The 18,016-nt window shown below is 43.0% G+C and overlaps 1 protein-coding gene across 1 annotated transcript in view; it reads left to right on the top strand.

Moving 5' to 3' along the window:
- jph3b (junctophilin 3b) overlaps positions 1 to 18,016 on the top strand; it is a gene marked incomplete at both ends in the record, with an annotated part of 41,215 nt that overhangs the window by 12,258 nt on the left and 10,941 nt on the right. The window contains 3 exons of the mRNA XM_079162271.1: positions 3,152 to 3,638; positions 5,593 to 5,958; positions 17,792 to 17,916. Of these exons, the coding sequence (XP_079018397.1) occupies positions 3,152 to 3,638; positions 5,593 to 5,958; positions 17,792 to 17,916 (978 nt within the window). The remainder of the gene's footprint in view (positions 1 to 3,151; positions 3,639 to 5,592; positions 5,959 to 17,791; positions 17,917 to 18,016) is intronic.

Here is an 18,016-nt window from a genome sequence, read left to right as displayed (position 1 = left end):
TCTCAGACTGTCTTTCAGCACCATGGAGAGCGACATGCCCACATTCAGAAAGCAGCCTGTGCCCCACTGAATATTTCATTTACTCAGGCATTACAGGTCCAGGGTGGTATAAGCTTCCAAAGAATCATAAAAAAGTAAAAACACACATATAGTTATTCACTCACACTCTTAAATTGCCAGTTTCATAGCAGTCTGAAACAACAGCCATTCATAAAGGTTATAATGTTCAGCTTTCGTTGAAACTCTTTAAGAGAGGTTGTTCATTCAACTTTGAGGTCATTTTGGTGGCTGTAGTTTGCGCTGCCGTTGAAACGTTTTGTTATTCAGAGAAGTTTTTTTCTATTTACTGTTGGTGTGGACTCAAAAAAGTCACAAATGTGATGGCTTCAGACTTGAAAAAAATCAAACAAAGGCTTCACTTGGAATTTAACACCAACGACTCTGGACTTTACGTGGACTTGAGCCTTTTGACTTAAAAATACTTAAAAACACCTTTCTCTAAATCAACTTACGTTAACTCTATTTATTCCCTTCAGGTCGACACTTAATTCCCCAGATGTTTTTTTTAAATATATTTTGAACAAACTTATTTTATCAGAAAAATACAATTTTTAAGAAGTATTCATTTTTGTAAATAAAATATATAATACTAGTTTGTTACTCACATTATGGTTTGTTTAGGACCCAAAACTCAAAGTTTAGGACTTACTTGGCACTGGACTTGGTATTTGATTACAAAGACTATTTGCAGTGTTTCTGTTTAGCAACACTGAGGCAGCTATACATCTGTGTGTAGTTTAATTCAGTACTTTACAAATGAGGGACAGATAGTTTAAAATACTCTGTGGGAGCATGCTAAAGTAAAAATATAGTGAGTAAAATATTTATTTGGATGACTGACATCTAAGGTTTTCCCCTCACTCGTGAACAAGACCCAGACACTCAAACTCCTTCACTAGGGGCAGTAACTTGCTCCCCACCGGGAGGGAGTAATCCATCGCTTTCCGGCAGAGAACCATGGCCTCAGACTTGTAAGCTCTGACTCTCATCCCGGCCACGTCGCTCCCCATTGCGTGCCGAATGTCACCGTCTGATGGAGCAATCGGAACCACATCATCTGCAAAGAGCAGAAAAGCCATTCTGAGGTCCCTTTACCGGACACTGCCCCTGGCTGTGGCCTGATATCCTGTCCATGAAGACCGCCAACACAATCGGTGCAAAAGGAACAACCCTGGAGTCCAACACCCGCTGAAAACATGTTTGAATTACCGTCCGGAATATGGACACAGCTCATACTCCCGCAGGACCCCCCACCATTTGTTAGCAGTTAAAATACAAGAAATCAACATACTTGACAGTTTTAGAGTAAATAAAATCAATTATTGGATGTAAATCAAACTGCAACATCAATTTGGGAAATATTCTTACTTGATTTGTTGCAGAGAGTCAGATTAAATGATTGATACCCAATCTCATGTCGATAAGTGAATATGAAGCTACAGCCAGCAGTCTGTTAGCTTAGCATAGCATCCGAGCATCAACTTTTCAGTAATTGTTTGAGCAGAAATATGACCTGTAGCAGACAGCTGATATTTTTTTTCCTCCTGTCTGATTCTACCTGTTTCTGCACGGTCAGCAGAGACACTGTCCCACAGAAACACAGGTGATGTTCTGTCTGTGGATGCTCAGGACTGTGTCTCTTCTTCGTTGCCCTCTGTTTCACTCTCCTGCTCTAGCGGACATTTAATGAAATGGTAATCCTGTCACGCTGTTGCACGGGTGTTTTTGTGTGTGTGTCTGTGTGTTCTTTGATCCTTCTGTCATATGGTCTTACAGCTGTGTGCTGACATGATTACAAAGGCCTGGCCAGATGTGCTGGCCAGCTGTCTATGACACTGACTTTGCTTTTGTGTGTGTGTGTGTGTGTGGGAAGTATAAGAGGCAGCATATTGTCATAATGACAAGGGCAGGTTCAGAGACAACACCGCTTCTCACTCAAGTCTATTTTTTTCTTCTAACAGCGCCCGTGGATGTGCTTGTTGTGCCCATGTGAGTGCGTCTGAGAACGTAAGCAAGAATACGATTGGCTCACGACATAGGCTTCATTCAGCGCTTCCCACTTCACTGACACTTGAGCCCACCAGGGAAATGTGTGTGTGTGTGTGTGTGTGTGTGTGTGTGTGTGTGTGTATGTGTGTGTGTGTGTTTGCGATAGAGATGGAGAACGTGGTTGCACTCCTTATATGGCCATGTAGTTTGGTTAGGAGCGAGTGCGTTTGCAACAGAATGAATCAGAGTGCTGTTACATCAGAGGTACGGGCAGGCGGGATGGATCACTTGCACTCTTATTGGAACACACACTTCCGTTTCAGTGTGTTTGTGTGTGTGTATGTGTGTGTGTGAGAGAGAGAGAGCGAGAGCGAGAGGAATGACAGAAACACACATACTCAGATGGCCTACTTTTCAGCAACATGGGGATGAAAGGACTGTTATGCAGCAGCGAGTGCGGGTTGTGCAGAGAGACGCGTTGTGAATGAATGGGAGTGGATGGACAGAATACAGTACAACTACTCAATTTGTTACCTTTCAAATCATTTGATGAAAAATACGACTGTATTCGACAGCACAAAGAGGAAGTGAAGCACTCTGATCCTGCTGATGTTTCTCAAAGCTTTACTCAGGCCAAAAACCATAACGTTTTGCCAATAAGAATCATTTCATCACCGTGCACAAAAAAGGTACTTTTCGTCCAGCCATGGCTCACAAAAAATGTGAGCCTCTATTGTCCCTCCATAAACACACACATATATTCTGAACTATCCACCGAGTAAGCACAGTATAAAGTAAAAAGAAAGAGTACAAGTGATTACAATAACAGCTGTTTTCACCAGTTAAAAAAAAGAATCGACCAATCACTGCTTAGTGGGCGGGATCAAAAACGGGAAGGTCATCTTCCTACCTAGCTAGCCAGCGAACCAGCTTTAGCGTCATGTAGTGGAAATGTGGAAAAAGATTACTGTTCTCGTCCTCCTGTGCAGCACTAACCTTAACATCCTGTTATATAATCAGCCCTATAGGTTACTACATAGAAAAGAATAAAAAATAATACATAGAAAATTGGTGTTGATAGAGTTTTCTCCCTTTTCTTTAGGAACATTTCAAGGCCAATGGGTTGGCGGGATGCGGCACGGCTACGGAGTTCGCCAGAGTGTCCCCTACGGCATGGCGGCCGTCATCCGCTCCCCGCTCCGTACCTCCATAAACTCTCTCCGCTCCGGTTCGGAGCACAGCAATGGCACAGCTCTGCTGGACCGGACCGGGGCGGTGGTCCCCGGTCCCCCTCCTGTTCCCGGCACTTTGACCACCAGCATCTCCATGTGCAGCACGGGCAGCAGCGGCAGCAGCCCCGCCGTGTCTCGCGGTGGTTTCGTGCTGACGGCACACAGCGAGGCCGAGCTGCTGAAGGGGAAGAGGAAAGGCGGGCTGTTCCGGAGGTCCATCCTGTCCGGGCTCAAGCTGAGGAAGTCCGAGTCCAGGAGCTCCCTGGCCTCCCAGAGGTCCAAACAGAGCTCGTTCAGGAGCGAGGCCGGGATGAGCACCGTGTCTTCTGCTGCATCTGATATCAACTCTACTATCAGGTAACAACAGGAATAGATGATGTATGATTTGAATGCACAAAACAGTTTCTCCACATATCATTATGTCGAAATGATCTTTTACCATACATCCATATGATTTTGGGGCAACCCACCCAACCCTTCCTCAAGAATCCCAGAATCCTGTTTCACGCAGTGAAAATGAAAACTCATTCAAAAACAAAACAAGCAACTTAATAATTGGAGAGAAGAGTGTGTCAACTCTGTCCTGAGGTAATGGAATGAATGAAAGTGGGGAGGAAGGTGGAGTGAGAGGACAAGAAAGCATGACGTACCGAAAAGAGAAGCCGTCCTTCATGTGAAGGACTATAAGGCAACAACAGGCACCTGTCCTACATAAGTATCTGTAAAATGGATTGGCACGCGGTCCAAAGGGGCCAATAGCTCAAAAAGGTCAGCTTACTGGTCAGCTGGCCGGATAAAAGGTTTACATTGTGATATCCAGCGATAAGCCTGTTGTCTTCGTCTCTCCGCTCCGCTGTTGTCCACTCGGTTTTCTTTGGACATCTCGTAGTCAGACACGGAGCGTACGTGCTGCTGGGTTCATCGTGAAAACAGCAGCGTCCTTGACTTGAATGTGTTGAATCAGTCGCGTACCGCTGGAAAGACTTGGTGTAGAATTCCAAGTACGCTGGATTGAAAAGGCACCAGTTACTAGACGACATGAGTCAGCAGCTCTTAATCCTGTTTTTTCCCCCCATTCTACTGCTGTACACGTACAAATAAAAGCCTCCGAGGGCTCGTGTATGAATGCAAGATCAAATACAAAAATTCTATGTAATATATTGCGATTAATCAATTATTTACCAATGTGTTAAATATGCTTCTCATTTGAACATATTATAGGGCTAAATCTTCTGCCGGGGCCAGTGAAAACATACTAAAGGGAAGTAGAGATCTAATTAATGGGCCAGAGGAGGCGAAACGAAAACAAGCTTGTGGATCCTCGTTGAGCAAAACACTTCTTATTCCCGACCAACTTTAGAAGGACTGTGCAGTGGCTCACCATGAGGGAGTGTTAAACCAGGGGTTGGTGTCATATGAATAGACGGGGACAAGGGAATGAGGGGGGAAATATCTGTGAAGCACTGTGACTGTATTGTCAAGTTCTTGACATGTACATTCTTCACAAGAAATCCTTAAAAATAGAAAAGTTTTCCATTTGGGATTCTGGGATTTGATCTCTAATTTAAATATTTGTTTCAGGATGTTTTGCTCTAAAGTATGAGGAATAGTTCAACTTTTTGAGGAATACAATTACTTTCTTTCTCTCCGAATGGCGACTTATATCAATTTCATGTCCGTGGGATAAGTATGTCAATTGAGTGAAGACATTGTTAGCAGAGCTTCGCATAAAGACTGTAAACAGGACGAAACAGTGATCTAGATGTTTACGTCGTATCTCATTTATTTGATCTATACGCAGCAGAAATATACAAAAACATTTAGGGGGAATTTCCTTCGGGAAGTATTTCTTGACAAGCAAAAGTCGGGCTTCTGGGAGTGTTGTTGTCATGGTGAGGTTGCAAACTTTAGTTCCGTCATGCCTGTAAAGAAGTACCCATGCTCACAGACCAGACCTGGCAACCCATGCTGTAACCGGTGCACAGAAGTGCCAAGCAGATTGGCAAACTTATTCGTAACTCCCCCTAAAATCATAAATTCTTATTTTTACTTTGTCTTTGTGTACTAATTAAACAAACGAGATACAACATGTCAGTTTGTTGAACTTTAGAGGTGGTGGTAGACATATTTTCCAACTTTGGACAGACTCAGCCTAGTGCTTCCAGTTTCTATGCTAAGCTAAGCTAACCACTTCCAGATTCCAGCTTTATTTGAATGCACAATCTGGTAGAGCTCTCATAGCTCACCTGTAGGATGTAGGATTATTCACTGAACACACCAGCCAACCCAATGCGACCTTTCACCTTTCCAGTCTCGGAGACGCAGATGCAGACTTGGCCGTCGCAGACGACGACGTGGACGCCACGGCAACGGAGACCTACTGCGGGGAGTGGAAGAACGACAAGCGCACCGGATTCGGTGTGAGCCGGCGCTCCGACGGGCTCCAGTACGAGGGGGAGTGGCTTAGCAACAAGCGCCACGGCTACGGCTGCACCGCGTTTCCCGATGGCACGAAAGAGGAAGGGAAGTACAAACAGAACATCCTGGTGAGCGGCAAAAGGAAGAACCTCATCCCACTCCGGGCCAGTAAGATCAGAGAGAAGGTGGACCGAGCCGTGGAGGGAGCGCAGAAAGCAGCCGACATCGCCCGGCAGAAGGCGGAGATCGCTCTGTCCAGGTAGAGGCCTTATGGTGGTTTGTGGATGAGTCTGTCTCTCTTGTGTTTGTCATTTCCCACCTTTCCTTTAGTTGAAGCAAAAGTCTAGTTTGTGTGTGTATGCTGACGAGGTCATGGCTAACGTATAATCTAAATTGACGTAGCCCTTGAAAGTCCCTGATATCCCTATAGTCCCTATATCCGCACAAACGTTTCTGCCAAAGTTAGACTGATTTTCTTATTGCACACGAGAGATTTCTCTTTTTGTGTTTTGTTCGTTTGCCTCTTTTTACTGGTTTGAAGTGGGTGGGGCTGTTGGAAAAGTCACAAATTGGTGTACTTCTGCACACTAATCAGGATTTAGAAATATGCACCAGGTCAAGTAAAGCTGTAAAGTCAGGTCATACTTTATTGTAGATGCTCCAACTTGCCAAAGCTTATGCAACAGTCTGCTGCATAAAACACTACGCTGCAATGATGAGCATTCATGATTAATCAAATCATAAACACAACATCTTCAAACTGAACTGACTATACTGAATCCCCATTGTCACTGACTGAATCGGTAGCTTTCTAACAGTGGAGACTGTGGAGCGGTGATAAACAGCATGTTACTTCCTCATTAAAAGGTTTCATAGAAGACATTAAAAGACAATCATAATGTAACAATTGTCTTGCCATTAAATGGACATTTTAAGCCTCGGTTATACTCCCAAACGGACGCATACATGGACATGTGCGGACCTCACGAACGCCTCGTAGTTCCGTTTACTATCCGCTGAGAGCCAGATGAAAATGGGTGACGTTCGAGACAAGGGAGTTGGGTGTGGCTGTGTTCACGTTGCCATTGTGCGCATGGCCTCCAGTACATTACATTCAGTGTCAACAAACAATAGTTATAATAATAGTAGTAGTCTTTCCTGCAGACTTTGCGAAACGCTTTGTTTGAATCTTGTAAGGCAGTAATGATCCACGAGTATTTACTTCCCCACTTCTCCCGCTACCTGCAGTAACGTTTTTGAATTTTGGCTGGATGTTCACCAGATCTTAAGACATCAGGCCTCATGGCAGCGATGGATAGTTAACTCCTCTCTCCATAAATGATTTCATTCATCAAGTTCATCGCTCTGTCTCGTCGTTATGCGTAGCTGTTCATCAATTTGTGGCACCACTGTACACAGCTAAAAAAAGCAACTACAACAGCAAAGCAGGCTACGGACGTAACAATAACCATTTGTGTGCAAGACCAAAATAATGTTTCACAATGATCTGTATTTATTGTTGTATTAAAAAACTTGGGTTTAGTCTAATTTATTGGATTTGGGATTCAGGGACTCGTAATTCGGAACCCTTTACTGATGTCTCCATGTGTCTGAATCAATGGAGGAGTTGGCTCTACACATGTAAACCCTTGTGGATGGCCCCATTCCGCATTATAATTGAGATCAATGATAAGATTAAAAACAGGATTAGGGTTAAGAGGAAAGTAGGGTGATGGTACAAGTGAAACAGCAAGCGAAGTGAGACCGTCTGAAGCTGTTAAGAGACTCTTGATGAATGGAAATGAGAGCCGGCGCTCATTTTAACTCTGCTCATTGAACTAAAACAATGAGTACAGTTGGGGTTACGATGTTAATGGGCGTGCCCTGACCTTCTTTACAGCAGCATGAAACGTTTGGACCGCAATATAAAGCAACAATTTTTGTTTTTCAGCTCAGGACTCTCAGAAATTAATTAGCTGTCCTGGGACCTGTAGCCATGGATACTCATCGATACTCTTGTCATACCCATCAGAAGTAGGCCTATGACCCATTTTGGTCCCAGACCTTGTTGTTTCAAGGAACCAGGTTAGAGGGCCGTGGGCACAGTAGTTTTGTGGTAGCACTTGCTGTCAAAGCTTCTTTTTTCAAACATTATTTGCAGATTGGGTTTGTGCAAAAAGGTTTGAATAAGAAAAATGAACAAGTGTCAAGGTGAACATTTAGATAATGAGTTCAAAGTGGGGATACACACTGAGCCAACAATGTGGCTGCTTGCTTCACAGGAATCTCATTCCAAAGTTGAATTTATACCCGCGAAAAGATGGTTTGCCTGAGCCAGTTCTCAAAAGTGATACAGAAGGTCACAAGTGAAATATCTATGTTAGTTCCCCACTGGCTGTATTGCTATTTAAACTTCTGACTTAAAGTACAAGTCCATTTAACTCTGATATTAACTTTTTCTTTCCTTAAGCATGGTTCCCTAACCTTTACGCCAGAACCTCTATATTAAATACATCATATCAAATCACTTTTCTCAGATTTTAAATACTCAAGACTGTTTAAGTTCAACCCCTGGTAAGATATACTACGACAAGGAGTTGATACAAGGATCCCTGTGGTTCTGACCAAGGAGCTCACAAACCACCAGCAGCGTCTCAGCAGATCTCCGGTTAAGCTAACAATCCAGATGAAAAGTGTTTGTAGTGGGAAGTTGGTTCACCTCAAAATAAATGATCCGCTTAGGCCCAGATGTTTCTTCCCTTATGTAAGTCTATGGGAAAAAAAGTATTTTTGAGCCCTATAGTATCAGGTGACGAACCCAGAAATTGTAATTCCACTATGTAAAATTAGCTTCAAAGCTCGGCACTCTTCCTGGTGGCTTCCAACAGGCATAGAGAAAGAGCGCAATAAAGCCCCGCCCACACTGTTTAGGAATGCAATCCATCGCTCTCCATTGTCTTTGTATTGCATGAAGGTGCCTCCTTGTCAATTCCGTCTGCTAGCAAACAACAGTATAATGCTACGTGTGCAGCAAGCATTCTGTCCGAACGTCAGTTTTAGGCCAACTTACATTCCAATAAAATGACACTAGAGCATTTTAACAGTCTGCAACTTGTGTTATAGTGGAATATGGATACATCAGAAAGTTGGCGTACATTGACGGTGTGTAATTGCGCAATTAAGGATCACATTGCAGCTCATTTTCGCGGCTGCAGCCCTCTCGCTCGATATTGGTCGAATTTTAGAAATTGTTGTTCCCATTCATCACTTAGACTCGAATACATTGGAGAACAGGGGGAATGAGAGTGGCTTCAATCCTCTCATGTAACTTTCAGCTAGAAAGTAAATATGCGTATATATATCAAAATGTCAAACTATTTGTTTCAGGTGCTGGTCGTTTGCAGGTGTCCTACGGATTACAGCTTCAGACAAATACAACAATCTTTGGAAGTTTGTCGTCACGGGCTCATATTCTTAAGGCAAAAAAATGAATACTATTTTTTTAAAGTAATTATTCCCTTTTGGCTTGGAAAATGAAATCTATTTGGATTTTTTTTCTCCATTTGGGTTTTTTTATTTGCTGGAAGTGTGTTAATCAAGCCTAAATGTCAAGCCTCAACTGTGTGGATATTTGCTACAAAATCAACCGGTGGCTTGTATTTCAACACCCAACAACGGAAAAGAAGCAGATACTGTAACATAAGCGTTATCCACGAAGATACATCCTCCCAGTGCCAACACACATTTTGGCCTCTATTGGATTATGTTGTAAAACAGATGTCCTGTCCTGCAAAGGAAAGATATGAGCAACAATTGGGATGAACAGCTGCAGAGCGAAAGCAGCCTCAGATAGCGGGATAGTGACACTGAGTTTGTGAATGAAACCGGCTGTCTGAAAAAAATGGGGGATCTGATTAGCAGCTGACCTTGAACCAGATCAATAATGTGACACACGCCGACATCATGGTCGATAACTGTAACTGACATGTATGTACAGTGTATGCATTCGTGTTGGCACGTGTTCGAGGGAAGATCCCCCGTTGAGATGCAGATGGACAAGCTCGCCGGGGAGAAAAGACACAAGAGTCTGTCAAAGAGTCGCAGAGATGAAGGGAGTGTAGAAGTGTGAGTTAGAGACAAAGAGACAATAAGAAAGTGAGACGGGAAAAGTAAGGGTGAGAGAGATTTTCAATATTCCAACAGTGGCAGGCAACCTGAGAGAGAGCAGAGAGGCTCGCACACAAACACACATACACACGCACACGCACACAAACAAGAGGTTACACGAGTCGAATCATTAAAGATCCAATCCTATTAGTCCTGACGACAGTCTTCTGCTGAGGCCACAGCTCGCTACAGCCGCTCACCTAACTCATCTCACACTGTGGATATAGAAAGAGAAGGAAAGGAAGAAATGTAGACACATTAGAGTTCGTATATTACGGCGATTCGATCTCTCCATGTTTTTACGTCGCGACAGATTGAGACCTCGAGCGCTGTTTTTGTTGGGTTGTAAAATACGGCAGCCTGTCAATTTGAATATAGTCTAACGTCAGTGCTTTCACAGTTTGAGCCTGTCAGGAAGTGTTTTACCGTAATACTGTAATGTCCCTCGCAGATTTCAACAGAGCATTACGTCAAGCATCCTGTATTAAAGCGTGGTTCCCTGGTTCACGTCCTCTCAAGTGAAATCAGTGTAGTATGAATTATATTGTGAAAATGATTTGTCTCGCTGTGTGTAACAGCATATACAGTATATAAAGAGTTTATCAGTGTGATTTATCCTCGCAGTACCAATAGAGTATGTAGGCTGTAATATAGATTTATTAATATATAAAAGAGGGTAACCTATTCTTCCAAACAGACCGTCAATGCAAAGTAATAAACAGCCAAACAAATATACACATTTTCTTTTCCCACGGAAAAGCATTCTTTTGTGGTTTTATGAATGTGGGCCCTCACTTATTACAACACAAAATCTTTCCACGGACAGACAGACGGAAATGTGAACACCTGAGGTAGTTCCTGCTACACACTGCATGACTCACAGACTCACAAGGTGAAAACTCTATTCTTTGTAGATGAGGAAATCATCAAGTGTCCTCGATACAGAGATCGGTCCTACGTATTGGTGAAACACCTCAGTAACACAGTGTTGGAGTTGGTGGAGGGCATATTTCTGTTGCTTCAGCGGAGGCTAGCTGTTTCCCACTGCTAAGCTAGGCTGAACATTTTAGGACTTATTACTCAATACAGAGAAATTAAATTGAACAAACAAGCTTATAAAGTACTTATAATTAAGACGAATTCTTTGAAGGTATAACCTTTTACTTACCAATATTTCATTGTCAAATCAATTGTGATACTTTCATCAAGTATTGAAAACACATGGGTAAGATATTCATTATAGCATTTATCTGACAGCAAGTTGTATTTCTCAAAGGTACAACCACATTTCCCACAACCCCACTTTCACCCTAGGAGGATGCTGTTCCTGTCCCGTGTGAAACGAAAAGCTTCAATTATGTTTGGGGTGGGACAGAGTGTCCTTGGTTAAAGTAGGGTGTTACTTTTTGCATGCTTAAAGCAGATAAACACCGATCTCAACCTATTTGATTAAGGGCAGTCAGAGTAGCAGAGGAGAGACAAGACCGAGAGTCCACAGCCATGCTAGCGGCGCTGTGAGGCAAAGCACCACTCGGTGCTCTACCTGCTGGTGGGGAGAGGACAATAACAAAAGGTCAGCGGAGTATCAAAGTTATTAGGCTTCAGCCTATGGGGACCATGAATGTCTGTACATTCAGCTCAAGTCATCCGGTCCTTATAGACTCCACTATAAAGTTGGATTTATGCCATTGTTCTAGAGTTGTTCAATTGTTTGTGACTTGTTACTTCCAATTCAGTTCAAAACTTTCTTTATCCGTCCCTCAATGGGCAATTTGAGGGAAGCCAGTTTTCAAATGCATATACAAACAATGACCTCATTTATATTGATTTCATGGAGGCAATGTGGAATACATGGCACCAGTTTGAAGTAGTTGTAGAAGACATGTGTTGGGTCACTGATACTAGAACCAACTCCATGCCAACTCTTTCCCGATGAAACTAGCTCGCAGCACCAGCTCCAAAAGTCACTAAATCTAGCGAGAAAGTTGCCAAGTCGGCAACACTGACAACCTGTCGCTTCAGCCACAGTGTGGACTGTGCGGTTACATTGGAGCCGGTGGAGCCCGTAGAGAAAGGGGACGCAGAGACAGAGCCCCTGTGATTCATTAGACTTCGTACCACTGAAATATGTCTGTGTTCACAAAAGATTTCAATACAATTGAAATAGGTGTCATTTGCTATACTAATCCTGGATAAGGCCAACCCATCCCCGTCATTGTTTTCTTTTTCTTTTTTTTGTTCAGTCATTAGCACTCAATCACAAAATTGTACGGCTATTCTGCATAAACTATAAAGTAACAGTTAAGTTAAATGTATATTATTTGCTTTGGTATTTTTGCCATACACGTATATGCAATGATGATTTCTGGGTACTATGTATGTTGATGTTGTCCAAGGTCAAGTCTCCATTTAAACATGTGACGAGACGATATGACATACTGTACCTAGTCCTGATAGCTTTCTTTTTAAACTCTCTACTTTCCCATTACAATAGCCTAAGTAAGTAAGCCCTAGCTGGCACTGGGGCATGTCCTAAATACTTACGCCACTGGATCAGGTAGGGAGGCAGGTACAGTAGTTCGTCCAATCATTTCATTCGGGCCAAATGACATGAGTGGACAAGCTTATTTCAGTCCCGCGACAGCCAAGGATACCAGATCTTTTTCTTTTTCCCTCAGAGCATTTGGTTTATTGGTTGTTGTCGAATAAAGGGAATTTCAACAAATATAAGAAGATCACTCACTCTAGCCTTGAGCTGCGCAAGGGATCTTTGTGTTTTGCCAATCAGTTTAGAGCTGAGGTCAGCAACACCTTGAGAAAGGCACGTAAACCTCCAAATAAATAAAGGAGTTTAAATACTTCCAATAAGAGAGGAATCCGTTTTCTCTGATCCAATCCAAAAGAGTTTAGAGTCCGGAAACTTTCTTACTGATGACTGTGCTTCACCTGTTGCACTCTTTACATTTTCTGTTATGCATTACATTATATAGCCAGAATGATGATGTCTCCTACATTTAGAAGTAGTCAACAATCTAAATTTACACTACATTTAAAAAACAAAACTTATTTTTCTCTGTCTTTGATGAGTTCTTACGCAGCATAAAGGGCTGCTCAACGTAAGATGCACATATTATAACGTATTATAAATGGTGATGCTCTGAGTATTTGCCAAGTTCAGTGCAGACGTTGCAGGGAGGCGATGCGGGTTGCCGGTTTTCTCTGATAATAAAAACAAAGGTTGGCACTTTGTTATGATCTGAACTGTACCGTACATACAGTACAGTTGTAGCCTGGTCTGTAAATCAGCTCTTTCTCTGTGGTACACACATGCGCAGACACACAGAAATGTCTAACCCAGATTCAGACAGCAGCATAGCCCGGGACAGGACAGCCTCTCCCTCTCTCTAACTGTGTCCCAGAACAGTGCGGCAAGGTATTTCCTTGTGGAACACCAGGAGAACACCCTGAGAGGTGAAACACAGTCACGGGATGTTAGCTTCAGAGACTCTTGGAGCTAAATGAGAGCAATCTGGTTCAAGGATGATGCAGCACTTTGTCCAACTTTCCTGGAGTGCGTGCGTGCGTGTGTGTGTGTTTCTAAATATGTTCACAGGCTTTTTATGAACGTTTATCCAACTTCTTAACGTCGATTCCATGTCAGGAGGCAGAGAGGTCAAAGGTCCGGTTCGGCTCCAAAATCCCGGAGCTGGTACAAAGTCTGTGTCAGCTGTCCACGTGCCTGATGTTACAGTAAATCCCACATTTGTATGTGTGTGTATGATAGGCGCATATGTGCCCTGATCACTGCGGTCACATGTGCTAATGTAACTGATGTGGCGTCAGGGCTACCTGTGATTAGTTGGTTGTTGTTGTTGTTTGTGATTAGTTGGCACCAGATAAACACACCGGTGACTCACTGTGCTGTGTGGACGGAGCCATTCACCGCAATCCTGTGACCTGGTTTCATCAGCGAGCAACTAACACACACACACACACACACACACACACACACACACACACACACACACGTACACTATAAGCAGTGATGCACACCGGAAAGCTCAGTTAGTTATTCAGGTATGAATCACCCTCATCAGCTGGTTCAGAGTAATGACAGAGATGATGGAGGAGCTTAGCACGAGTCCTGGATTAGACTCTCTCTCCTCGCTTCACCTCAGCGCGCCAGTGTTTGTCTTCCTGTGTGTTGTTTGTGTGTATGTGTGTGTGTGTGTATCTCTTTCATCTACTGCTTGCTGTAACTCGCGTCTTCTTTGCTGTCTGCCTTTATCTCCTTTGTCCTCTTGGCCTCCCTGTCCCGGGGCTATATGTAGCATTATAAACCTCCACATACCTTTGTGTAAGTGTAAGCCATACTGTAGTAAAGTTGACCGTTCGCTAAACCCCTTCCCTGAACAGCAATTGTCCAATCCATAGAATTAGAATCGGAGTTGAATGGACATTCACATTCAAATCAGCGTAGCAGGAAAATGTAGTGGCGGACATTTTTATGTGTATCGTTGCCATTGCGACCGTTGTAGCTGGCTAACTTCTGTATAAACTAAACCAACTTCGAAGTCAGGGAGGTTTTGCAGTAATGACTAAAACAAGCAGTGGAGTAGTAAGGTCACGGACAGTAGGGAGCCAGATGAGTAGAATTTTACAAGTTAATGCTTCATCCACACACTCTTGTCACAGCATTTGAATGCACATTGCTAGATGACGTTCACGTTAGCAAGCTATGACGTTAGCAAGCTATGACGTTAGCAAGCTATGACGTTAGCAAGCTATCTAATTAAGCAGCCGTATGCTAGTCAGCTCGCTAATTCTTTAATATTAGGACAACATTCAATTTGCAGTTGTATAGAAGAGGGGAAAGCAGCAAATCGTCATATTTGAGATGCTTGAATCAGCATATGTTTGGTATCTTTAGCCACTCTGGCGGCGTGGCTCTGGGGATGGCAGTCTGTCGGTTTGGTCCAGATTGAACAACTTTTAAAAGAACTGCCATGAAATATCATACAGACATTCATTGTCCCCAGAGGATGAAGCAAAATGACTCTGGTGATTGCTTGACTTATTCTCTAATGCCCCCATGAGGTGAATATTTTTAATTTGCCCATTAGATGGTAAACATTATGGGCCTGCTAAACAGCCCAGTATGAGACCAGAGCAGAGACAATCTGCATCCCTATTTAATGCATCCATTGCGTGTGGCTCTTAAAATTACAGTTCGACCATCTCTCTCATAAACCCTGTTCCTTTGTGTCATAACCTCCCCTTTTTTTTACTTTTCGCTTTTATGTAGAGGTTGTCAATCTTTCGGGCACTTAATTTGGAAATGATTCATTGATGTTGAATACGTAACCCCTTTTAGCTCCATCTTCTTTCTTCCCTTTCAGTCGCTCCCCTTTCTATATTACACCCTCTGTACCTCTCCTTTGTCACACACTCTCCTCCCTCCTTATCACCTCACTACTTTCTCTCCTCTTGCCATACATCTGCAAACCTTTTTTTCTCTTTTCCTTTGGACAGAATGTTGTGTATTTTATCACCATTGAACAGGCATCTCTTTTTCTCTCCAGGCAGAAATTCATCCTGAAACAGGTTGTTCCAGGTTGGGACAGGAAATTGTGGGGGAAAGCAAGAGAGAGAGAGACAGAGACAGAGAGATTAAAAAGAGTTTTTTGTGGCTTGGTGTGAGCACCAAGGTGAGAACAGGTTGTGCCAAGAGTACGTTCGCATGGGAAGCAGTTTAAACCTTGGGAATATGAGACTCCTGTCGAAATTTCTACATGCGATTATGTCATGTGAAACAGGAAGACAGTCATCTTCTCTCTTCTCACACCTCACCTCCCCCACGACCAACAGGCGCGCACTCACACACACACACACACACACACATGGTGGTGTTGAGTATACTGTGGGCCCTGGCATAGCAGCGCTGGCAGAGAGTGCAGCGAGGGGCAAAGAGAAACATTGAGGCAGAGAGAGGAAAAAAAAAAAATCAATAGCCATCGACATGCAACACTGCATCAAGACTGTTACTGCCCAGAGAGAGAAAGGGGGAGGGAAGGAGGATGGAGAGGTTATTTTACACGAGTCGAGAGCCCCTCAAATGACAGCGAAAGATAGGCGAAAGGAAAGAGGGAGACAAAGGTGAGAGGAGGGTTGTAATTGAGAGAAAATATCTATTTGATATAACCAGAAAGAGAGAGAGAGAGAGAAAGAGAATGAGAGGGAGGGACAATAGGCGGATGAAAAGGGGATTGTGATAAAGATGGAAGGAGCAATTAGGAAGAGGCATAAGGGAACATGGGAGGAAATAAAAGAAAGAGCGAGGGAGATATGAAAAGGAGGCTAAAAAGGAGCAGTTAGAGGGATGAAGGAGATGTGAAAAGCCCCACAGACAGGCAGGGAGATGAATTATTTTGTGAGAGTAAACACATTTTCAGGCAAATGATTAAACAGATGAATACAATACATACTCTAGCTCTGTAATAAATAAGTTACTGCGTGAGGTATCATGTAATGTGTCACGCTGTTCATAGTGTTTGTGTGTGTGTGTGTGTGTGTGTTTGTTTTTTTCTCACCGTCTGGCTCAGGTGTCTTTTATAATAAGATTCGTCAGCCACGACCACGAACAATAGAGCAGATGACTCAGATGTGAATGATGGAGTGTACGCTGCTCTTTTCATACCTGAGAAGAAATGATTTACAGGGGCTCATTGGGGATGTGACTGTATACAGATGTATCATTTCAGTTCTCATAAAAAATGTCAGATGTTCGTCAGATATCAGATCTTAGCAGCTGCGATTGAGAATTGGTGGGTCATCTTCCTAGCTAGCTAGCTACCTTTAATCAGTATGAAAAACGTGAAGTTAGCGGGTCTTAGCAACCACTGCCGCAGCACCAGTTTAAACTGAAAATGATGTTGGTGGGTTGGATATATTGGTGAGGGCAAAATAAATAAAAGAACCCCGCCTTCCTGCAATAGATCATCCACATCCACACCAAGCCAGCACATTTTGGAAACACAGTTAGCATGTGTAAATGATGTGCGCTGATCAAAGCGTCCACCCTAAAGTTCAGGCCCCCCCCCCCGGACCTTTAAACCAACACGTTTGTCTTTCTGCTAGCTAGTAAATGGCTAGCTATCTAGCTAACGCTAAATTGGCAGTTCTTGATTTAATTGATTTTTTTTCTTCTTTTAATACCACATGGTTGCACATGCAGTGCTTTTTGTACGCTAACCGGCTGCTCTCACACAACCAGCGGCTCCTCACAGATCCAAAAACTTTGACGTAAATTTCCGAATAGCCGTTATTTGGATAAACGGATCACATACTGTGAATTTAAATTGTTACTTTCTCACCTGAAAAATTATTGAAACTTAATAACAGCTTTTTAATTTAAAAGCTTAATAAAAAACTTCTAGCGAGTAATGGTAAGTTATTTTACTACCACTTAAACAAGCATGAGATTACAAAATGGCGCAATGTGGAAGCGGCCTATAGTTCAGGCAAAGAATATGGTGAATACAAAGTTAATGGAGGTGAACTGGTTGCCTTCTGAGTCGTGTGTGTATTGACACTTATGTTGATAACTTTATATTAAACCAGGGCTAAATCAGTGAAAAACTCAAATACTGTGGGGCATTGTTGGCACCTTTAATGTCCCAAAGGTCAGTTATTGTATTTTTTTTTTATTTCTTTTTTACCGATAGTACTTTTGGACAATGTTTTTCTATTCTGTTCAGCTCTTTTGAACAAGGATGCCTTATCTCCTCCCAACCCCGCTGCACAATTCCTCAAAGGAATTCGTTTTGGACACCAATGCCAGCCAATGATTTTGAATGTTCAAAGTGAAAAGTTTGAATTATTTATTAGACTCTGCACCGTCTGTTTCCCTGTCTTCTGTGCGTCAGGACGGCTCATGCGCAGGGTAAAGCAGAGGCCGCGGTGGGAGCAGCTCAGAAAGCCCAGGAGGAGAGTCGCATGGCGAGGGTCACCGCCAAGCAGTTCTCCCCTTCCTTCCAGCACCCAGGAAATGGTGGGCACACACAACTCATCGAAATCACAACAAGCATATTTACTCATATGTCGATAATTAACAAACCCAGCAGAAATATAGTTAACACATGTGACTTCAC

This window comes from Pholis gunnellus (genome assembly GCF_910591455.1).
Source record: "Pholis gunnellus genome assembly, chromosome: 7".
Lineage (NCBI taxonomy): Eukaryota > Metazoa > Chordata > Actinopteri > Perciformes > Pholidae > Pholis > Pholis gunnellus.
This window is presented reverse-complemented; position numbering and strand designations above follow the sequence as displayed.